The 25,801-nt window shown below is 38.6% G+C and overlaps 1 protein-coding gene across 1 annotated transcript in view; it reads left to right on the top strand.

Annotated features, from left to right (window-relative positions):
- FBXW7 (F-box and WD repeat domain containing 7) overlaps nt 1–25,801 on the top strand; it is a 557,745-nt gene that overhangs the window by 217,309 nt on the left and 314,635 nt on the right. Inside the window, exon 3 of the mRNA XM_053703740.1 lies at nt 13,040–13,600. Coding sequence (XP_053559715.1) covers nt 13,109–13,600 — 492 coding nt within the window. The 5' untranslated portion in view covers nt 13,040–13,108. The remainder of the gene's footprint in view (nt 1–13,039; nt 13,601–25,801) is intronic.

Genomic DNA, 25,801 nt, shown 5'->3' with positions numbered 1-25,801 from the left:
GTATATTGGATTTTCCAATTGAATACCAGGGTCCCTAGAGGATTGAACTCAGATTGGGACATTAAACTTTATGTAGATTGAATTCATACAATGGTTGAAGGTTAGCAAATTAGAATTACATCTATTCCTTTGTAAAACCTGGCAAGATGCAATAGTGGGGAATCCATTATTGAAACCCAAGTTTCATCTCAGTTACCATAGGTCATAGGTTTATAATAGTACATTAAGTAATGGTCCCTTATTGGTAATACAATAATTTCTTCTAACATAAGACTTTATTTAATATAAGGCATTTTTCAGAATCTCTAATTAGGATTTAGATATATATGTTAAGCATTTATGACCTTATAGATGATTTGAATTTTTCATGTTAAATTAGGCTTGCCAATTGACCCATAGAGTATAACATTAACATAGTATGAATTCAGAAACATTTATTATTATTTTTGCTAAAAATGAAGGTGCTGTATCTTTCTGTATATTTTGTATTTACATATGCTCATTCATGACTTATTGTTTAAAATGAATTGAAATTAGTTGCCCTCCTTTTCCTTGTTTTACCTGACTTACCTTTGACACCTGGATTAGGGGAGTGGCTATTGCCTTTATTAAGGGTAAGCTTTCAGGTATTGCTAGAGGTCACTGAGGAAGTTACAACTACGAAACGCGTTTGACCTGTACACTGTGTTGGCGTGCATGCCTTTTTAAGTGCTGTCTAAATAAAGGAGCTTTTTTATTGCTACAAAGTGCCGGTTCGTTTTTGGAACTTTACCCAGACCTATCCATTTGAGTGCAAGGATTCTGGCTACATTCTAGTGAAGGGGTTATTGACCCTGGCCCTGCCTCATACCCACATCAGACCCCTGAATCTACACCCCATACGTAGCCGCATATCCGGATTGATTGTTTTAATAATTATTTGACTGTGGGTAGTACCATAATTATGGTCCCTGTGGCAGTTGCATGAAGTTACTGTGAGTTTTGTGTTTAATACTTAAAAGTTTAATCTGCTGCCATGTTATTCTCAGTAGTAGTATGCAGAAAGGAAATTTAATGTTCTGGGCAAAGAGCATTATTGATTCCATGCCCAATGGAAAATGGTGGAGGGATATTTCTCAGATTGTTTGTGTATTACGCTTTCATTCTTCATTCAACTTTTTCTTCCTGCATCCATTGCAGCCTTCAGCTCTACACAACACTGAGTGCTACACCCACCTCTAACACAGCTGTAAGCATAGGTATAGACTGAGAACCTCTGCCCAAAACACACACAACAGTAATTGTATTGCCTTCCATCCATAATGCACAGAGGAGGAATTTAACTCCTTCCTCTTGAAGCACTAAGAGCAGTGATTTTTATACCCTCTGTCACTCACACATTAAAGCCAGAAGAAGTTAATTCTGTGTTTCATGTGTGACAGACAGAGGGGATTAAATAATTTTATCCTCTTTCACTTAGAACGGCTCAGTAACACACAGATCAGCATTTAACTGGTTTGACAAGACAACAAGACGCACAGTAGCACAGAGAGTGGGACCTTATGTAGCATTTGTCTGCAATGCTGCTCCAGGTCTGCCTCAACTAGGATTCCTCTTAGGGCACACTAGTATACTATCTAAACATTGTTCTGCTTATCACTCAAACTAGTACCCATTGTGTGACAGGCAAGGGGGTTCAAATCACTACTCTTAGAGTTACGAGAGGAAGGAGCTAAATTCCTCTTCTGTGTGCTGATGACAGGAAGGCAGGAATTAACCCATTTTGCCTAATATACATCTTTTGCCTTTTATCTAACCAGTTACACACAGGTCAACATTTAACTACACATACCACACACAAGACACAGAGGCACAGAGAATGACCTGCACACACTGAGCTTTTTATAATTGTGTTCTTTATCTGAATCATGAATAAAACATTTTGCGTTTCATTTACCTTTAACCCAGCAAATGGGTTAAACACATAGGTACATTCCTGTTTATGAGCTTTAAGCCTAGAAACTCCAGAGGTTCATATTCCTTTATAAGGTAGAGCACTAATAGTTCCAGTTGCATCAGGGTGGTGAAGACTGAAACAAAGATATACCCTTATTTTCACATTAGTGTGAGAAGTTAAATTTTCACATGCCCAATTAGACATTTTTATGGACAATTACATTTTGAGTTCTATCTACCTTAACTATTACACTATTTCATGTATATAGAGGGAGTGCGGCTCTGCAATTTTTTTTTTTTATAGTTTTACTAAGTTATGATAAGTTGATATCTAAAGTGTTAACAGCTTCTCTGTTAAGAAAGTTGAAAATAATATAAGCCCCCTTGTTTTTATATATTCTTCTTATTCCTCTCTTTTTTATAATGTGATGCTCAGAACAGTAAAAATTGAACACCCCCTGTAGAATTTATTGACCTTACTTCGATTTTACACTTCTGTATATTTTTTTATAAGAAAATGTTTCATATATATGAATACAGAGAGAAGTGCTCTACTGCCCTCCCCATTGCATTCTTAATTAACACCTCCCTGATATCTGGCTATGTTACCAAGGCTTGGAAAATAGCAAGGGTTGTTCCGGTCTACAAAAGTGGAGATAAGCCCTAGTCTTAAACTATAGGCCTATATCCTTACTCCCTCTGTTGTCCAAAATATTGTCAAAATGTGTTTGTAGCTAGCTGTGCAGGTTTTACCAGGAGACTTCCCCAACCCATTCCAATCTGGCTTTCGCCCAAACCACTCTACTGTAACAGCTCCCTTAAAAGTAACCAATGATGTACAGACTGGAATGGAACAAGGCAAACTGACTGGAGCTATTTTCCTTGATTTTGCAAAGGCCTTTGACACTGTTGATCATGACATCTTAATACGCAGGCTCAAGACTTTGGTAAAAATGATAAATTGATAAATTGTTAAATTTGTTCTGCTCTTACTTATCAGACAGATCTCAATTTGTGTCTGTTTCTAACAATGTCTCTGTCTTTCTCAAAGTAACGTGCGGTGTGCCCTAGGGTTAAATTTTAGAGCCCATGTTCTTGTTCTCCATATTCAATAATTAAATAATAATCTTCCCAAAGTGTAAAAAACCTGAACTGTACACATGTATGTGAATGACACTACAAAATCAAACATATCACAACTTGAGGCTGTGTTGCGGCAGGATTTTTTTTTAAAGGTTGAAATATGATTTTTTTTAAAACAAAAAACAGTAACCATGGTTTGTGGGATCAATCAAAATTTTAAAAAAATCAAATAAGAGCTAAACACAATTACATGATCAAACTGTAGGCTAGCCCCTGTCAACTCCTATAAGTATCTCAGTATTAGCTTGATCCTAACCTGTCATTTGGATTTCATATTGACAAACTATTGTCTAAACTGTACACTAAAATTGGAGACCTTTTGAGAAAAAAAATCCGGTCTAAATCTTGAGGTTAGCAAAGTATTGTACAAGAAATGTTGATCCCTTCAATCAATTACGGGAATGTTGGGTATGGGTCTGCGCCTCTGATCCATCTCAGTAAACTTGCAACTCTCTATAACTTATGCCAATTTGTCCTGCAATGTGATTACAAAACTCATTGTGATATGTTTAAAGAACTAAACTTGCTCTCGCTTAACTCAAGATGCTTTCTTCACCTCTCTTGTCTTGGCTATAACCACTTTTCTGAGAAACTCCAACGCTACCTGAGCAGTATTCTCACCACTGCTACCCGAACAGTATTCTCACCACTGCTACCCACTCCCCCTATAACTTAAAGGGACAGTAAACCTTAAAAATAATGTTATATAATTCTGCACATAGTGCAGAATTATATAACATTATTTAGGTGCTATAGCCATAAAAGCATTTTTTACCGTTTAATTTGCTAAAATACACAGGAGCGAGCTGCACTTAGTCTTATGGCGCGGTCGGGCCGGGCTGTGACTATACAGCTGGCCCGATGTGCTGACTAAAAATAACAGACCCGCTGAGCAGAGAGCGGGTCTGTTAAAGCGCCGTATTTTAGCAAATTAAACGGTAAAAAATGCTTTTATGGCTATAGCACCTAAATAATGTTATATAATTCTGCACTATGTGCAGAATTATATAACATTATTTTTAAGGTTTACTGTCCCTTTAAGGTCCTCTTATTTCACTCTTCTCTTCATGCCCTGTTACAACAAGCAAAGCTGGTTGGTTAGCGTTCTCATTCAGTGCTCCTCGTCTGTGAAATAACCTCCTGGAAACCACTAAATCATCCAGCAACCTGAAATCATTGAAAATAAAAATTTCTCTATCTTCACAAACAAATCAATCTAGTAAAGATGGTAAATTATAAAAAGACCTTTCTTGTGTCTGTATTGCTATGTAAATGTAAAATTTTGTACAATATGTAATGTATTGTTGGCATATCCCAGGACATACTTGAAAGTAAGCGAAATCTCAAATGTATTTTTCCTGGTAAAACATTTTATAAATAAAATAAATACTTGGAAGCAACAACAAGTCAGTACAACCCCGAAATACCAGAGGAACATGTCAACCCAGACAATCGTTTTGGCCTCGTCAGTGTGGTGCAGCCATATTCCTCTAAGCACATTGGGCAAGGAGTCCATGTTTGGTTTTCCTAGTAGAGCACTTCTCTTTCTGTATGCATTTGTGTTATGACCATGGGGAAGTCTTCACTGGGTGATGGGGAAAACCAGACGTAGACTCCTTGTCAAATCTGCTTAGAGTAATATGGCTGTACCTCCCTAATGAGGCCCATAGAAGGCCAAAATGATTGTCTGGGGTTGCCATGTACCTTGTTCAGAGGAGAATTGCCTGGTATTTCAGGGTTGGACTGATATTGCTAGACTGAAATATTTCAGGAAAGTTCTCTGTGAAAAGCACAATTTGGCTAAAAGGTGTTGTATTTCAAATCTAGAAAGTGCCAGTTAATGCTATGGGTTCTGTAGTTTTGTTCAGAACCCTGGACCTTATCTAATAGTTAGAGTGCACCCACATTGGAGGGTACACACACCCCTACAAAAAAAAAAACACTATAGTTTACTTGTCAGGGGTTAAATGTTATTAGTCAACTCAATGTAAAAGGACAAAACAAGTTTCTTCCCGGAACCTTTTTAATGGGTGCACCACCTCACCGATACTACTGACCACATGGCTAAAATTTAGGGACAGTGAAGTAAAATTTTAACTTTCATGATTCACAGAGATCAAATCATTTTAAACAACTTTCCAATTAATTTCCATTATATAAATGTGCACAATCTTTTTATATAAACACATTCCGAGGCACCAGCTAAACATGTGCAAGATTCACAGGATATATGACACTTGTCAGAAAAAATTCTACTTATTTGAAATCTAAACTAAGTGCTATTGTGTTGTCTTTTTAGTATGAATTCAATGGTTATGCAATTCTTCTGCATTTAGTGGTCCTTTAAGCTAAAATTAGCCAATATTAAATTTTTTAATATTTATTACCCAAATGTTAATTAAATAAATTTAGGTAAAATTATTCAATTAATTTGTGCTTTGAATAGCGGAAAATGTTCTAATATTATAAAGTTTTAGGCTGCTCCCACCCAGCTACTTCATAATGCCACTCGGCTAGAAAATATTTTCTGTGGAGGAGACACGGTCTATGTATGTATAATGTACTTAGTGGCCTCTGTTCCTTCTAGTGTCTGTGTGTGTGTGTATATATATATATATATATATATATATATATATATATATATGATATTTTATTGGTTTACATGGACATATGGTTTGTGTGTGTGATATATATATATATATATATATATATATATATATATATATATACAGCAGTTGGTGTGTGTGCACTCTCACCAACTATAGCAACTGCCAGGGTGCTTTGCAGGTGTTTGTAGAAAGTTTATGAAAGAAGCACTCACTGATCCATCAACATCTGTGGCAAAAAAACTTTAAAATTAGTGACGTTTCGGGACAGAAACAGTCCGAGGTCACAGTCAGAGGAAGGGACTGTTTCTGTCTCTAAATGTCACTAATATTAAAGTTTATTTTGCCACAGGATCAGTGAGTGCTTCTTTCATGAACTTTATATATATATATATATATATATATATATATATATATATATATATATATATACACACCGAAAATACCAGGCAATTCCTCTCTGAACAAGGAACACAGCAACCCCAGACGATCGTTTCGTCCTTCATTGGGCCTCGTCAGTGAGGTGTAGCCACATTCCTCTAAGCACACTGAGCAAGGAGTCCACGTCTGGTTTCCCCTTTTTCCCATAGGGAGACTAAATACACACAGAGAGAAGCACACTCACAGGAACGAACAACTGGCTCAATACTATTGTTAGCCTGTTCTATGGCGATTTACCACCTGGGTGCAGCTTCTTTTAGCCCAGTAATGCTTTTCAAAGAAAAGAACTTTCCTGTAGTATATCAGTCTGATCCCGCCTATTATGGTCAGTCCAGCGCCGAAATGCCAGTCAATTCCTCTCTGAACAAGGAACACAGCAACCCCAGACGATCGTTTCGGCCTTCATTGGGCCTCGTCAGTGAGGTGTAGCCACATTCCTCTAAGCACACTGAGCAAGGAGTCCACGTCTGGTTTCCCCTTTTTCCCATAAGGAGACTAAATACACACAGAGAGAAGCACACTCACAGGAACGAACAACTGGCTCAATACTATTGTTAGCCTGTTCTATGGCGATTTACCACCTGGGTGCTGCTTCTGAGTGCACTTCTCTCTGTATGTATTTAGTCTCCCTATGGGAAAAAGGGGCAACCAGACGTGGATTCCTTGCTGAGTGTGCTTAGAGTAATATAGCTACACCTCACTGACGAGGCCTAATGAAGGCCGAAACGATCGTCTGGGGTTGCTGTGTTCCTTGTTCAGAGAGGAATTGCCTGGTATTTCGGCGCTGGACTGACCGTAATAGGTGGGATCAGACTGATATACTACAGGAAAGTTCTACTCTGTGAAAGGCATTACTGGGCTAAAAAGCTGCACGCAGGTGGTAAATCGTCATAGAACAGGCTAACAATGTTATTGAGCCAGTTGTTCGTTCCTGTGAGTGCACTTCTCTCTGTATGTATTTAGTCTCCCTATGGGAAAAAGGGGCAACCAGACGTGGACTCCTTGCTCAGTGTGCTTAGAGGAATATAGCTACACCTCACTGATGAGGCCCAATGAAGGCCGAAACGATCGTCTGGGGTTGCTGGGTTCCTTGTTCAGAGAGGAATTGACTGGCATTTCGGCGCTGGACTGACCATAATAGGCGGGATCAGACTGATACTTTTTACTTTTTCAGGACAGTATAAGTTTACAACTACCCCTGGCTTATGTACAACCCAGATATAATAGGAGTCATCATTTGGATTGTTTATATTAAATCAGGTGATTCGGAACTATGCTTTGTATGATATAGTGCCAAGCTTGTTGTTTACACCTAACCCCTAGATTGATGGGAGTTATTTAAATTGATGTGCACTATTATCTGTTTGCACAATTATTAGCAGATTGCTTGCTATTGCTGATTATATGTACTGTATAAATAAATGTGTAAGGCTTTATCCTGTTATTGATATACAGTCCTTAGCGCTTCTGATTTTGTTTTTTATTGTTTTTTTATATTTTTAATAAATTGTTATAATATGTACCAGAGTCAACCTTTATAAGTATATATTCATTATTTTTAGAGCGGACTAGATATTTCCCCTAACCTTATAGCTGGTTATTTACCATTGCATATAGATATTCAAGATAGTTTTATGTTAGAATGAAGTCAAGGGTTACTTTATTGAGAGGCCCCTTGCCAAGGTAGAAAACACTTAGCATTGGTGAAGAGCTAACAAAGATAAATATCCCACTTTGGTGAAATTGGCAAAACCCTATTTATGCATCTCAAGGACCTCAACGCCATCTGAGTGCCTTGTCTCTGCTGCAGGAAATATAGCTGCAAACAGAGAACCAGCCTTAGCCAGAAGCATGTGGACATGTTGAGATGTTTGCATTTCAATGCAAAGTTTCTGAAAGAGTGAATAACAGAATGTTATTAACAGTGATAGTCTAACTCTTTCTAGTTCTACCTCTTTTCAAACAGTTTGTGGTTTTGTTTTGTTTAATTATAAAACTGCTCTGCTGCTTAAAAATTGAAGAAACAGTTGTGTTAATGTGAAGTTTTAGTCTGAAGTTTATATTTGTAACACTCATTATGTGGATTTAATTTAAAACACAGAAAACTATTAATGATTCTCTTTTTATCCGATTAGTCGATTAATCGAAAAAATAATCGGCCGATTAATCGATTATGAAAATAATCGTTAGTTGCAGCCCTAATATATATATACACACGAAAAAAGGAAAGTCCCAAAGGCAAAGTTAAAAACGAAAGAACTTTATTGCATTCCCAAAAGGATAAAACAACCCAGGTGGTCCAGATAATTCTCATTTAAAAAAGCACTGGTGTACTGTGAGCTGACATGTTTCGGCTAGTGTGCCGTAATCATAACGGATTACCGCTAGTGTGTAGAAGTATGGGACATTTGTGAACTACATCAATGCATGGCATTTGTTTGTTGTTTGTCTTGGAAAGTTTAAAACCTTAGTCATTCTGGGTTTTTTGAGGAACTCTTATATATACCGTTATAAACGGATAACGTTGTGGCTACATTTACCACTATTATATTTATGGTGATCACTCGGCTTCTTCTATGCCAGTTGAGACATTGGAGTGTTATACCTATTTGGGTTTATTTGTACTTTGCACGCTAGTGGAACTTTTTTTTTTCTTTGTATGTGTGTGTGTGTGTGTGTATATATGTGTGTATATATATATATATATATATATATATATATATATATATATATATATATATATATATATATATATATATATATATATATATATATATATAAATAATAACTCATTGTGTAGTTCATTAACAAATCTAGACAGGCCCAGAGGCTTGTTTTCCCACAGAAAACCTCTGAATTACATTGTTTCCAATGCAGCAAAGGAGATTCTGGGTAAGATACGCAAATTAAGTACACAATGACACACCTTTTTACTTCAGTAGGGAACCTGCTGAAAAGCAGACTGAAGTAAAAAGGTGTGTCATTGTGTACTTAATTTGCATATCTTACTCAGAACCCTTTGCTGCATTGGAAACAATGTAATTCAGAGGTTTTCTGTGGGAAAACAAGCCTCTGGGCCTGTCTAGATTTGTTAATGAACTACACAATGAGTTATTTTTTCTATATTTGTGCGTGGTGGAGGATTTTAAACTCTCCTTTTATCTCCCCCTAATTTAAAATGTTGTTGTATTCGGCCTGCAATCAACTTCACCCAGCAGTGATACTAACCTTCTCCCAGCTGATGAGTGGCAAAAACCACGAAACAGTCTGTCCTGGGATGGTTATGAATCACTGCACTAACACAAGCTAAGTTTATAAGCTGTGTGAACAGCGATACTTTGGCGTAAAGGGAACCCGTTGAAAAGCAGACTGAAGTAAAAAGGTGTGTCGTGTACTTAATTTGCATATCTTACCCAGAATCCTTTGTTGCATTGGAAACAATGTAATTCAGAGGTTTTCTGTGGGAAAACAAGCCTCTGGGCCTGTCTAGATTTGTTAATGAACTACACAATGAGTTATTTTTTCTATATTTGTGCGTGGTGGAGGATTTTAAACTCGCCTTTTATCTCCCCCTAATTTAAAATGTTGTTTTTGTATGTGTGTGTGTGTGTGTGTGTGTATATCGGAAGGGAACAGCACTCTCATACTGGACCGGGTACACATCCCATGACCCTGCAACATGCTCAGCCCTGGGTGCCACTGGCAGTCACAGGAGGCTGTGCTGCTCACAGAGTCACAGGCAGTTAACCCCAGTCAGATATGGGTGCAAGAACCGTAGGGAAAATTACAAAACAAATTAATACAACACACAGAGAAAACCCAGCACTCACTTACAAGCTCTCAGCTAAGATTTAAAAGCGAAAAATGGAAAGGTTAGTTACCACATCTGGCCAAATGGGACAAGCCCAGGTACCTCGTCAAGGTCCTTTCCAATACCTGGGACCCTAAAACAGCCACACAATGCAAGCTTTCAAATCCAAACAAACTGGGAGCAAGGGAAGGGTGCACAGGAATATGTAACCACCCTAGACATATACAAAACACGGAAGGGAACTGCACTCTCATACTGGACTGGGTACACATCCCATGACCCTGCAACATGCTCAGCCCTGGGTGCCACTGGCAGTCACAGAAAGCTGTGCTGCTCACAGAGTCACAGGCAGTTAACCCCAGTCAGGTCTGGGTGCAAGAACCATAGGGAAAATTACAAAACAAATTAATGCAACACACAGAGAAAACCCAGCACTCACTTACAAGCTCTCAGCTAAGATTTAAAAGCAAAAATGGAAAGGTTAGTTACCGCATCTGGCCAAATGGGACAAGCCCAGGTACCTCGTCAAGGTCCTTTCCAATACCTGGGACCTTAAAACAGCCACACAATGCAAGCTTTCAAATCCAAACAAACTGGGAGCAAGGGAAGGGTGCACAGGAATATGTAATCACCCTAGACATATACAAAACACGGAAGGGAACTGCACTCTCATACTGGACCGGGTACACATCCCATGACCCTGCAACATGCTCAGCCCTGGGTGCCACTGGCAGTCACAGAAAGCTGTGCTGCTCACAGAGTCACAGGCAGTTAATCCCAGTCAGGTCTGGGTGCAAGAACCATAGGGAAAATTACAAAACAAATCAATACAACACACAGAGAAAACCCAGCACTCACAAGCTCTCAGCTAAGATTTAAAAGCAAAAATGGAAAGGTTAGTTACCGCATCTGGCCAAGTGGGACAAGCCCAGGTACCTCGTCAAGGTCCTTTCCAATACCTGGGACCCTAAAACAGCCACACAATGCAAGCTTTCAAATCCAAACAAACTGGGAACAAGGGAAGGGTGCACAGGAATATGTTATCACCCTAGACATATACAAAACACGGAAGGGAACTGCACTCTCATACTGGACCTGGTACACATCATATGACCCTGCAACATGCTTAGCCCTGGGTTTATTTGTACATTGCACGCTAGTGGAACTTTTTTTTTCTTTGTATGTATGTATGTATGTATGTGTGTATATATATATATATATATATATATATATGTGTGTGTGTATATGTGTGTATATATATATATATATATATATATATATATATGTGTGTGTGTGTGTGTATATATATATATATATATATATATATATATATATATATATATATATATATATATATATATACTATTAGATAGCCAGTGGCCCAGCACTCCAACCTAGGGGGTGTATCCGTGACCTGGGGTGCAATCCTTGAAGCAAAGAAAGTATGTAAGTCCACATAATGAAGGGCACTCTCAGGTTTTTTAGAAGCAAATAAGTATTAATTTATTGATCGTGTTAAAAGAACATAGTCAACGTTTCGGCCCTCATGTCACATGTCTTTTCTGTCGGATTGGGAACAATTCAGCACAGCTGATCTCTGACTGTAAATGTCCTGATGAAGGCCCAACTGAGGGCTGAAACGTTGACTATGTTCTTTTGACACGATCAATAAATTAATACTTATTTGCTTCTAAAAAACCTGAGAGTGCCCTTCATTATATATATATATATATATATATATATATATATATATATATATATATATGGCTGCATGATTAATCACATATGCAATTTAAAAACCGTGATTAATCGCCGTGATTTAGAAACCGCGAGAGTACGCAATTTTTTTTTTTTTTTTTAAATAATTCTCTGTCATGAAAATGGAGGCGGAGAGGGAGGATGAGAGTCACTTCCTTCATGTTGGACAGTCACTACAGCTAAATGACTAACACATTAAGCAGTGTGCATCTTACTACCTTTACTGCACTTAGAAACACAAATCATGCTGCTGGACATTCAGCACTTTTCAGGTTTCTCCATGCACTCTGCTTCATATGTTACTCATACCACAGCTAGACTGACTGCCCAAGAAAACATGGACAATGTGGTAAGAATTGGCCAGCTAATTTAATTTCAATTAGCTTTGTATGTGTTGAGTTCACTTGTTTGTATTATGTACTCTAACTATAACTGTTCTTAGTGTTCTGTTATGTACTACAGAATAGCTGTGTGATGTAATATGACAGGCTGCAGGATGTCAGGATTGACCTAGTCAATGCCACATCCCTCAAGTTTGCCTGCACAGTCACTCATCTAATTGAATAACAAATGCAGCAGTGTGTGTATTGTACTACTTTTACTGCACTTATACACAAATCATACTGCTGTAAAGTCAGCACTTTTCATGTTTCTCCATGCTTGCACTGCTTCATATGTTAATCGTACCACAGCTAGACTGACTGCCCAAGAAAACATGACAATGTTGTGTCAGAAGACCTAAGAACTGGCTAGTGTCTACTATGTAACCACAGCACAGGCAGCTATATTTTTTTTTTTTTTTAATTTTTGGTTTGTATTTTTATGCTCCCAGAGTGTATTGGACATTGAGAAACATGTACATTAAGATTCTGTAGTGTTTAATACATTTTGTATTGAAAAATTAAGGTGTTATAGTCATTTATAAGAAAATAGCAATTGCGATTTTTTTGGGTCCAAAATCACGACTTTCATTTTTATATATATATATAATGTGTGTGTATGTGAGATTATGGCAGGCACGTTAGAATGGATTGTCTGTACTGGAGAGGTATTAAATATTAATCAGTGCTTAACAATAATTTACTGGTACAGTCAAGCATAGGAACACCACAATGTTTGTTTTGATTCATTTGCGATTAGCTTTTGATGTAAATAGAGTGGACAAAATTAAGTGCCACACTGTAAGCAATAATATCAACATATTTTTATATTACAAACTATAAGTAAAAGGTTGCATGAATTCAGTGAATATTACTAACTTGAATTAGAAGGTTGAATTTGTGATATAATTAGATTGTTCAGGAATATTACTTTGTATTAATTGCTCTCATTCCTACTCTTGCAGAATGTGAAAACCTTTGCCTCTTCAGACAGTCTAGCAAAGGTCCAAGAAGTAGCAAGCTGGCTTTTGGAAATGAATCAGGAACTGCTGTCTGTGGGCAGCAAGAGGCGACGTACTGGAGGTTCTGTGCGAGGTAATGCTTCCTCCAGCCAAGCTGATGAGGAACAAATGAACAGAGTAGTGGAGGAGGAGGAACAACAGCATTTAAGACAGCATGGGGAAGAGCACATTGTGCAGAATGGGGAACTGGATGAAGATGGGCCTGGAAGTGTGGAGAGAAATGTATCGCAGGAGGATCAAGTTGAGGAAAACAATAATAGCTGTATTGTAGCTAGCCAGGACTCTGATCATCCTGATGAACAAGATCAGCAGCAGGACGAGGAGGATGAAGACCAGGAAAACGAGGAGGAAGAAGAAATGGACCAAGAGAGTGATGATTTTGATCCGTCTGATGACAGCAGTCGAGAGGACGATCATAGAAATGGTAGTGATATATCTAATTGCAATAGTATGATGGACATGTCCATACACCAGCACTCTTCTCTGTTCCACACAAAGACGAAGGTTGGTACATGTTCTGTTAATTGGTATTTACGTTTCTATATTTTGTCATTTTCCAAAGCCTTTTGTGTACTTACACTGTTGTCATGTTGATCATGAAATTACGGTAAACAGTTACATGGTAAACCATTCTAAGAATTTGTCTTTATTTAATAATCAGTTTGTTACATTAAAGGGGCACTGAACATTGCATATAAAATAGCCTTTTAAAATGCATTATAGATTTAAAAAAAACTAATGATCAAGTGCTGGATGAATGTATAACTAGCTTCAAAATAATTTTAGCCAGCTTTAAATGAACCTTTTATAGCTTGAAAAATATTTAGACTGTGTTTTATTATTCCTGTTTCTTATGTGTGATTATTTTGCTATTGATATCCATTTACAGAATTATTACTTTTTTGTTTGTGTTTTGCAGATCTACATTTCTTTCGTGTAATTAGCAAGAGTCCATGAGCTAGTGACGTATGGGATATACATTCCTACCAGGAGGGGCAAAGTTTCCCAAACCTCAAAATGCCTACAAATACACCCCTCACCACACCCACAAATCAGTTTTACAAACTTTGCCTCCTATGGAGGTGGTGAAGTAAGTTTGTGCTAGATTCTACGTTGATATGCGCTCCGCAGCAGGTTGGAGCCCGGTTTTCCTCTCAGCGTGCAGTGAATGTCAGAGGGATGTGAGGAGAGTATTGCCTATTTGAATTCAATGATCTCCTTCTACGGGGTCTATTTCATAGGTTCTCTTTTATCGGTCGTAGAGATTCATCTCTTACCTCCCTTTTCAGATCGACGATATACTCTTATATATATATACCATTACCTCTGCTGATTTTCGTTTCAGTACTGGTTTGGCTTTCTACAACATGTAGATGAGTGTCCTGGGGTAAGTAAGTCTTATTTTCTGTGACACTCTAAGCTATGGTTGGGCACTTTTTTATAAGTTCTAAATATATGTATTCAAACATTTATTTGCCTTGACTCAGGATGTTCAACATTCCTTATTTTCAGACAGTCAGTTTCATATTTGGGATAATGCATTTGAGTAAAGAAATTTTTTTCTTACCTTAAAATTTGACTTTTCCCTGTGGGCTGTTAGGCTCGCGGGGGCTGAAAATGCTTCATTTTATTGCGTCATTCTTGGCGCGGACTTTTTTGGCGCAAAATTTTTTTTCTATTTCCGGCGTCATGCGTGTCGCCGGAAGTTGCGTCATTTTTGACGTTCTTTTGCGCCAAAAATGTCGGCGTTCCGGATGTGGCGTCATTTTTGGCGCCAAAAGCATTTAGGCGCCAAATAATGTGGGCGTCTTATTTGGCGCTAAAAAAATATGGGCGTCAATTTTGTCTCCACATTATTTAAGTCTCATTTTTTTATTGCTTCTGGTTGCTAGAAGCTTGTTCATTGGCATTTTTTCCCATTCCTGAAACTGTCATTTAAGGAATTTGATCAATTTTGCTTTATATGTTGTTTTTTCTATTACATATTGCAAGATGTCCCATGTTGAAGCTGAGTCAGAAGATACTTCTGGAAAATCGCTACCTGGTGCTGGAGCTACCAAAGCTAAGTGTATCTGCTGTAAACTTTTGGTAGCTGTTCCTCCAGCTGTTGTTTGTATTGAATGTCATGACAAACTTGTTAATGCAGATAATATTTCCTTTAGTAAAGTTACATTACCTGTTGCTGTTCCATCAACATCTAATACTCAGAGTGTTCCTGATAACATAAGAGATTTTGTTTCTAAATCCATTAAAAAGGCTATGTCTGTTATTCCTCCTTCTAGTAAACGTAAAAAGTCTTTTAAAACTTCTCATTTTTCAGATGAATTTTTAAATGAACATCATCATTCTGATAATGGTTCTTCTGGTTCAGAGGATTCTGTCTCAGAGGTTGATGCTGATAAATCTTCATATTTATTTAAAATGGAATTTATTCGTTCTTTACTTAAAGAAGTCCTAATTGCATTAGAAATTGAGGATTCTGGTCCTCTTGATACTAAATCTAAACGTTTAGATAAGGTTTTTAAATCTCCTGTAGTTATTCCAGAAGTTTTTCCTGTTCCTGGTGCTATTTCTGAAGTAATTTCCAGGGAATGGAATAATTTGGGTAATTCATTTACTCCTTCTAAACGTTTTAAACAATTTTATCCTGTGCCATCTGACAGATTAGAATTTTGGGACAAAATCCCTAAGGTTGATGGGGCTGTCTCTACTCTTGCTAAGCGTACTACCATTCCTACGGCAGATGGTACTTCCTTTAAGGATCCTTTAGATAGGAAAATTGAATCCTTTCTAAGAAAAGCTTACTTGTGTTCAGGTAATCTTCTTAGACCTGCTATATCTTTGGAGGATGTTGCTGCAGCTTCAACTTTTTGGTTGGAAGCTTTAGCGCAACAAGTAACAGATCATAATTCTCATAGCATTATTATTCTTCTTCAACATGCTAATCATTTTATTTGTGATGCCATCTTTGATATCATTAGAGTTGATGTCAGGTATATGTCTCTAGCTATTTTAGCTAGAAGAGCTTTATGGCTTAAAACTTGGAATGCTGATATGTCTTCTAAGTCTACTCTGCTTTCCCTTTCTTTCCAGGGTAATAAATTATTTGGTTCTCAGTTGGATTCTATTATCTCAAATGTTACTGGAGGGAAAGGAACTTTTTTACCACAGGATAAAAAATCTAAAGGTAAATTTAGGTCTAATAATCGTTTTCGTTCTTTTCGTCACAACAAGGAACAAAAGCCTGATCCTTCATCCTCAGGAGCGGTATCAGTTTGGAAACCATCTCCAGTCTGGAATAAATCCAAGCCTTTTAGAAAATCAAAGCCAGCTCCTAAGTCCACATGAAAGTGCGGCCCTCATTCCAGCTCAGCTGGTAGGGGGCAGATTACGTTTTTTCAAAGAAATTTGGATCAATTCCGTTCACAATCTTTGGATTCAGAATATTTTTTCAGAAGGGTACAGAATTGGCTTCAAGATAAGGCCTCCTGCAAAGAGATTTTTTCTTTCCCGTGTCCCAGTAAATCCAGCGAAGGCTCAAGCATTTCTGAAATGTGTTTCAGATCTAGAGTTGGCTGGAGTAATTATGCCAGTTCCAGTTCTGGAACAGGGGCTGGGGTTTTATTCAAATCTCTTCATTGTACCAAAGAAGGAGAATTCCTTCAGACCAGTTCTGGATCTAAAAATATTGAATCGTTATGTAAGGATACCAACATTCAAAATGGTAACTGTAAGGACTATCCTGCCTTTTGTTCAGCAAGGGCATTATATGTCTACAATAGATTTACAGGATGCATATCTGCATATTCCGATTCATCCAGATCACTATCAGTTTCTGAGATTCTCGTTCCTAGACAAGCATTACCAGTTTGTGGCTCTGCCGTTTGGCCTAGCAACAGCTCCAAGAATTTTTACAAAGGTTCTCGGTGCCCTTCTGTCTGTAATCAGAGAACAGGGTATTGTGGTATTTCCTTATTTGGACGATATCTTGGTACTTGCTCAGTCTTCACATTTAGCAGAATCTCATACGAATCGACTTGTGTTGTTTCTTCAAGATCATGGTTGGAGGATCAATTTACTAAAAAGTTCATTGATTCCTCAGACAAGGGTAACCTTTTTGGGTTTTCAGATAGATTCAGTGTCCATGACTCTATCTTTGACAGACAAGAGACGTCTAAAATTGATATCAGCTTGTCGAAATCTTCAGTCACAATCATTCCCTTCGGTAGCCTTATGCATGGAAATTCTAGGTCTTATGACTGCTGCATCGGACGCGATCCCCTTTGCTCGTTTTCACATGCGACCTCTTCAGCTCTGTATGCTGAACCAATGGTGCAGGGATTACACAAAGATATCTCAATTAATATCTTTGAAACCGATTGTACGACACTCTCTGACGTGGTGGACAGATCACCATAGTTTATTTCAGGGGGCTTCTTTTGTTCTTCCGACCTGGACTGTAATTTCAACAGATGCAAGTCTTACAGGTTGGGGAGCTGTGTGGGGGTCTCTGACGGCACAAGGGGTTTGGGAATCTCAGGAGGTGAGATTATCGATCAATATTTTGGAACTCCGTGCAATTTTCAGAGCTCTTCAGTCTTGGCCTCTTCTAAAGAGAGAATTGTTCATTTGTTTTCAGACAGACAATGTCACATCTGTGGCTTACATCAATCATCAAGGAGGGACTCACAGTCCTCTAGCTATGAAAGAAGTATCTCGAATTCTGGTTTGGGCGGAATCCAGCTCCTGTCTAGTTTCTGCGGTTCATATCCCAGGTATAGACAATTGGGAAGCGGATTATCTCAGTCGCCAAACGTTGCATCCGGGCGAATGGTCTCTTCACCCAGAGGTATTTCTTCAGATTGTTCAAATGTGGGGACTTCCAGAAATAGATCTGATGGCCTCTCATCTAAACAAGAAACTTCCCAGGTATCTGTCCAGATCCAGGGATCCTCAAGCGGAAGCAGTGGATGCATTGTCACTTCCTTGGAAGTATCATCCTGCTTATATCTTTCCGCCTCTAGTTCTTCTTCCAAGAGTGATCTCCAAGATTCTGAAGGAATGCTCGTTTGTTCTGCTGGTAGCTCCAGCATGGCCTCACAGGTTTTGGTATGCGGATCTTGTCCGGTTGGCCTCTTGCCAACCGTGGACTCTTCCGTTAAGACCAGACCTTCTGTCGCAAGGTCCTTTTTTCCATCAGGATCTCAAATCCTTAAATTTAAAGGTATGGAGATTGAACGCTTGATTCTTAGTCAAAGAGGTTTCTCTGACTCTGTGATTAATACTATGTTACAGGCTCGTAAATCTGTATCTAGGGAGATATATTATAGAGTCTGGAAGACTTATATTTCTTGGTGTCTTTCTCATCATTTTTCCTGGCATTCTTTTAGAATTCCGAGAATTTTACAGTTTCTTCAGGATGGTTTGGAGAAAGGTTTGTCTGCAAGTTCCTTGAAAGGACAAATCTCTGCTCTTTCTGTTCTTTTTCACAGAAAGATTGCTAATCTTCCTGATATTCATTGTTTTGTACAAGCTTTGGTTCGTATAAAACCTGTCATTAAGTCAATTTCTCCTCCCTTGGAGTTTGAATTTGGTTCTGGGGACTCTTCAAGCTCCTCCGTTTGAACCTATGCATTCATTGGACATTAAATTACTTTCTTGGAAAGTTTTGTTCCTTTTGGCCATCTCTTCTGCCAGACGAGTTTCTGAATTATCTGCTCTTTCTTGTGAGTCTCCTTTTTCTGATTTTTTATCAGGATAAGGCGGTGTTGCGAACTTCTTTTGAATTTTTACCTAAGGTTGTGAATTCCAACAACATTAGTAGAGAAATTGTGGTTCCTTCATTATGTCCTAATCCTAAGAACTCTAAGGAGAAATCATTGCATTCTTTGGATGTAGTTAGAGCTTTGAAATATTATGTTGAAGCTACTAAGAATTTCCGAAAGACTTCTAGTCTATTTGTTATCTTTTCCGGTTCTAGGAAAGGTCAGAAGGCCTCTGCCATTTCTTTGACATCTTGGTTGAAATCTTTAATTCATCATGCTTATGTCGAGTCGGGTAAAACTCCGCCTCAAAGGATTACAGCTCATTCTACTAGGTCAGTTTCTACTTCCTGGGCGTTTAGGAATGAAGCTTCGGTTGATCAGATTTGCAAAGCAGCAACTTGGTCTTCTTTGCATACTTTTACTAAATTCTACCATTTTGATGTGTTTTCTTCTTCTGAAGCTGTTTTTGGTAGAAAAGTACTTCAGGCAGCTGTTTCAGTTTGAATCTTCTGCTTATATTTTCAGTTTTTTTCATTATAAAATTTAAACTTTATTTTGGGTGTGGATTATTTTTCAGCGGAATTGGCTGTCTTTCTTTTATCCCTCCCTCTCTAGTGACTCTTGCGTGGAAAGATCCACATCTTGGGTAGTCATTATCCCATACGTCACTAGCTCATGGACTCTTGCTAATTACATGAAAGAAAACATAATTTATGTAAGAACTTACCTGATAAATTCATTTCTTTCATATTAGCAAGAGTCCATGAGGCCCACCCTTTTTGTGGTGGTTATGATTTTTTTGTATAAAGCACAATTATTCCACTTCCTTATTTTTTATGCTTTCGCACTTTTTTCCTATCACCCCACTTCTTGGCTATTCGTTAAACTGATTTGTGGGTGTGGTGAGGGGTGTATTTGTAGGCATTTTGAGGTTTGGGAAACTTTGCCCCTTCTGGTAGGAATGTATATCCCATACGTCACTAGCTCATGGACTCTTGCTAATATGAAAGAAATGAATTTATCAGGTAAGTTCTTACATAAATTATGTTTTTGTGTAAATCTTAAAATTGGTTTAGTTTTTTTCTCAAATTCAATACAAAATCTAGAATCCTAATGTCATGTTAAATGTATTCTCTATCTTTTTATTGTGTTATTTTATATTCTCACTATATTTAGCCTGCAGTAAAAAAAAAACTTTGGTGTGTATTTTAAGTTTTTATTTAAAGTTCAGGCAACGTCCTTTGTTTTAACCCCTTCCCGCCCTTAGGGTGTTATGTGCCGTTCTACCCCCAGACACAGTACATCATTGAAATCACGTGATTACATGAACGATTACTTGATTTCTCTTTTTAACTTCTTTGTTTACATCGGAACTTTGTTCTGATGTAGACAAATAAGTCAGAGCGGGAAGGGGTTAATACTACTACTATTGCTGTTGCTTATAACAATAATAATAATAATAAAAAAAATACTTTGCTAAAATTTAAGTGAAAGCCATAAACTATATCCAATTGCTGTCAAAATATTCTAGAGCAGTTCAGAGCATACCTGAACCTCATGTATTCATGATTAGCTGCAACCTGAGTCATGTATAATTCTCTGCAAATTAAACAGTAAACAATAGTTCCCTCTAGTGTGGATAATAAACATTGTACAAAATCATGGCCTTTTGCAAATAACATTTTCTGAAGTATCTTATACATTAGTCTACTTGTTACTAAAGCACTGTGCTGTAATGCTGTTATATAATCTAGATGCAAAGGCAGAACATGCGTATACCAGCAAATTGATTTTCACAAACATTTTACTTTATTAAATAGCCAATTTTACTACAGCAAGTGTCTTCCTTCCCTGCACAGGGAGGTTTTACTTAAAGGGACAGTCTACACCAGAATTTTTACTTTTTTTATATAGATAATCCCTTTATTACATATTCCCTAGTTTTGCATAACCAACACAGTTATATAAATACACTTTTTACCTCTGTGATTATCTTGTATCTAAGGCCGTGCAAACTTCCCCCTTATTTTAGTTCTTTTGTCAGACATCCATTTTAGCCAATCAGTGCTGGCTCATAGGAACTCCACGTGCATGAGCACAGTGTTATCTATATGACACACATGAACTAACACCCTCTAGTGGTGGAAAACTGTCAACATGCCTGGAGAGAAGAGGCGGCCTTCAAGGGCTTAGAAATGAGCATATGAACCTTCAAGGTTTAGCTTTCAACTAAGAATACCATGAGAACAAATCAAAATTGGTGTTAAAAATAAATTGGAATATTGTTTAATATTACATTCTCTATCTGAATCATGAAAGTTTATTTTGGACTAGACTGTCCCTTTCACTCTCTTATAATATGCAGCAAAATGGAAAGTCAGCAGTTTAGAATTTTGCGATGGTACACGGTAAGAATTTTTTTTCAAGATTGTACCATTAGGGGTACAACAACTTGTCACTGGGGCAGTACCCTCAAAAGTACACCCACTGAACCCTTTAATACGAGAACATATTAGTACCCTTGCAGTTTGTACCTTTCAAATGCAAATATGTACCTTTGATGACTAAATTGTACCTCAATGGCTGTGTGGAATATGTGTTCTGCACTTCCATTTCTAACTCGAACTGAAGAGCTCAGAATTTCAGAATGGAATTTCAGGAAAAGGGCACAAAATTAACCAATGAAAGTATATTGCAGAGTTTTATATACGATTTATATATTTTTTTATTAACATCTCAAGTTGTTTAATGTCCCTTTTAAGGGTTCTGCTCCAGTGACAAGTCCTTTGTACCTCATGATGGCAAATGTGTACTCAGTATAGCATATTAAAAAGGCCATAATTATGTTCCTTTTACATTTATTAAAAGCTTTAAATTATAATAATAAAAAACTTACAGTAGCCACACTGTAAAACTGGTTCTTAAACAGCTCTTGTTTATTTTATATAGTTTTAAATTGCATTTTTTCCTTTCTAATTTAAAGGGACATAAACCCATTTCCTTCCATAAGACAGAGTCCACAACTTCATTCCTTACTGTTGGGAAATACAACACCTGGCGACCAGGAGGAGGCAAAGACACCCCAGCCAAAGGCTTAAATATCCCTCCCACTTCCTCTATCCCCCAGTCATTATTTGCCTTTCGTCACTATAGGAGGTGGCAGAGAAGTGTCAGAAGATTTGGATAGTCCTGTAATGGGTATGTTCCCTTCAAAGAAAGGACTGGAGTTTTAAGTAATTTTGTCAACCTTTCAGTGAGAGTATTAATGAAAGTTAGAGTCTGGAGATGCAGGGGAAGTATTTCGGCAAACCCATCCAGACTGCCGACTAACAGCTCCCGGGCAATCAGTGTTGACGAGTTTCAATGCTTGCTGTTACACACTCAAGTCCATGTCAGAGGCGTTGCTGCAAGACTGTCACACTTGAGAGGCTGTGTCTGTTCCACAGCATGGATCCTGGAGGTAAGATGGTTTTATATATACATTGCTATACAGGGTCACAGTGTGGCTCCTTACGCCTTGATAGGATCAAAGGTTAATATCTCCTTCAGGGAGATTATTTGAACAGCAAAGGGTTATTTATAACTGCTTTTTATGTGAGAGTTTTCTCTTGTTAAGTGTATCCAGTCCACGGATCATCCATTACTTGTGGGATATTCTCCTTCCCAACAGGAAGTTGCAAGAGGATCACCCACAGCAGAGCTGCTATATAGCTCCTCCCCTCACTGCCATATCCAGTCATTCTCTTGCAACTCTCAACTAAGATGGAGGTCGTAAGAGGACTGTGGTGTTTTATACTTAGTTTATTTCTTCAATCAAAAGTTTTTTTTTTTTAAATGGTACCGGAGTGTACTGTTTATCTCAGGCAGTATTTAGAAGAAGAATCTGCCTGCGTTTTCTATGATCTTATCAGAAGTAACTAAGATCCTTTGCTGTTCTCACATATTCTGAGGAGTGAGGTAACTTCAGAGGAGGAATAGCGTGCAGGTTTTCCTGCAATAAGGTATGTGCAGTTAAAATATTTTTCTAGGGATGGAACTTTCTAGAAAATGCTGCTGATACCGAAGTAATGTAAGTAAAGCCTTAAATGCAGTGATAGCGACTGGTATCAGGCTTATTAATACAGATACTCTTGAATGTGTATTTTAAAACGTTTGCTGGCATGTTTAATCGTTTTTTACATATGTTTGGTGATAAAACTTATTGGGGCCTATTTTTTTCCACATGGCTGGCTTGAATTTTGCCTAGAAACAGTTCCCTGAGGCTTCCCACTGTTGTAATATGAGTGGGAGGGGCCTATTTTGGCGTTTTTTTGCACAGCAAAAATTACAGACACAGACATCCAGCTTCTTCCTGCATGATCCAGGACTTCTCTGAAGGGCTCAAAAGGCTTCAAAAGTCGTATTGAGGGAGGTAAAAAGCCACAGTAGAGCTGTGGCAGTTGTTGTGACTGTTTAAAAAACTTTTTGTCATTTGTTATTCCGTTTTTGGTATTAAGGGGTTAATCATCCATTTGCAAGTGGGTGCAATGCTCTGCTAACTTATTACATACACTGTAAAAATTTCGTTAGTGTAACTGCATTTTTTCACTGTTATTTCAAAATTTGGGACAATTTGTGTTTCTTTAAGGCGCAGTAACGTTTTTTATATTGCTTGTAAACTTGTTTTAAAGTGTTTTCCAAGCTTGCTAGTCTCATTGCTAGTCTGTTTAAACATGTCTGACACAGAGGAACCTACTTGTTCATTATGTTTGAAAGCCATGGTGGAGCCCCATAGGAGAATGTGTACTAAATGTATTGATTTCACCTTAAACAGTAAAGATCAGTCTTTATCTATAAAAGAATTATCACCAGAGGGTTCTGTCGAGGGGGAAGTTATGCCGACTAACTCTCCCCACGTGTCAGACCCTTCGCCTCCCGCTCAGGGGACGCACGCTAATATGGCGCCAATTACATCAGGGACGCCCATAGCGATTACCTTGCAGGACATGGCTGCAATCATGAATAATACCCTGTCAGAGGTATTATCTAGATTGCCTGAATTAAGAGGCAAGCGCGATAGCTCTGGGGTTAGGAGAGATACAGAGCGCGCAAATGCTGTTAGAGCCATGTCTGATACTGCGTCACAGTATGCAGAACATGAGGACGGAGAGCTTCAGTCTGAGGGTGACATCTCTGACTCGGGGAAACCTGATTCAGAGATTTCTAATTTTAAATTTAAGCTTGAGAACCTCCGTGTATTGCTTGGGGAGGTATTAGCTGCTCTGAATGACTGTGACACAGTTGCAATTCCAGAGAAATTGTGTAGGCTGGATAGATACTATGCGGTGCCGGTGTGTACTGACGTTTTTCCTATACCTAAAAGGCTTACAGAAATTATTAGCAAGGAGTGGGATAGACCCGGTGTGCCCTTTTCCCCACCTCCTATATTTAGAAAAATGTTTCCAATAGACGCCACTACACGGGACTTATGGCAGATGGTCCCTAAGGTGGAGGGAGCAGTTTCTACTTTAGCAAAGCGTACCACTATCCCGGTTGAGGACAGTTGTGCTTTTTCAGATCCAATGGATAAAAAATTGGAGGGTTACCTTAAGAAAATGTTTATTCAACAAGGTTTTATTTTACAGCCCCTTGCATGCGTTGCGCCTGTCACTGCTGCGGCGGCATTCTGGTTTGAGGCCCTGGAAGAGGCCATCCAGACAGCTCCATTGAATGAAATTATTGACAAGCTTAGAACGCTTAAGCTAGCTAACTCATTTGTTTCTGATGCCATTGTTCATTTGACTAAACTAACGGCTAAGAATTCCGGATTCGCCATCCAGGCGTGTAGGGCGCTATGGCTTAAATCCTGGTCAGCTAACGTGACTTCAAAGTCTAAATTACTCAACATTCCTTTCAAGGGGCAGACCTTATTCGGGCCTGGCTTGAAGGAAATTATTGCTGACATTACTGGAGGCAAGGGTCTTACCCTTCCTCAGGACAGGGCCAAATCAAAGGCCAAACAGTCTAATTTTCGTGCCTTTCGAAATTTCAAGGCAGGAGCAGCATCAACTTCCTCCGCTTCAAAACAAGAGGGAACTGTTGCTCATTCCAGACAGGCCTGGAAACCTAACCAGTCCTGGAACAAGGGCAAGCAGGCCAGGAAGCCTGCTGCTGCCCCCAAGACAGCATGAAGGAACGGCCCCCTATCCGGAAATGGATCTAGTGGGGGCAGACTTTCTCTCTTAGCCCAGGCGTGGGCAAGAGATGTTCAGGATCCCTGGGCGTTGGAGATCATATCTCAGGGATATCTTCTGGACTTCAAAGCTTCTCCTCCACAAGGGAGATTTCATCTTTCAAGGTTATCATCAAACCAGATAAAGAAAGAGGCATTCCTAAGCTGTGTGCAAGACCTCCTAGTAATGGGAGTGATCCATCCAGTTCCGCGGACGGAACAAGGACAGGGATTTTATTAAAATCTGTTTGTGGTTCCCAAGAAAGAGGGAACCTTCAGACCAATCTTGGATCTAAAGATCTTAAACAAATTCCTCAGAGTTCCATCATTCAAAATGGAAACTATTCGGACCATCCTACCCATGATCCAAGAGGGTCAGTACATGACCACAGTGGACTTAAAGGATGCCTACCTTCACATACCGATTCACAAACATCATCATCGGTTCCTAAGGTTTGCCTTTCTAGACAGGCATTACCAATTTGTAGCTCTTCCCTTCGGGTTGGCCACTGCCCCGAGAATTTTTACAAAGGTTCTAGGCTCACTTCTGGCGGTTCTAAGACCGCGAGGCATAGCGGTGGCTCTGTATCTAGACGACATCCTGATACAGGCGTCAAGCTTTCAAATTGCCAAGTCTCATACAGAGATAGTTCTGGCATTTCTGAGGTCGCATGGGTGGAAAGTGAACGTGGAAAAGAGTTCTCTATCACCACTCACAAGAGTCTCCTT

This window comes from Bombina bombina, chromosome 2, assembly GCF_027579735.1.
Source record: "Bombina bombina isolate aBomBom1 chromosome 2, aBomBom1.pri, whole genome shotgun sequence".
NCBI lineage: Eukaryota > Metazoa > Chordata > Amphibia > Anura > Bombinatoridae > Bombina > Bombina bombina.
Note: the sequence above shows the minus strand (reverse complement) of the source record. Positions and strands in the feature narration are given on the sequence as shown.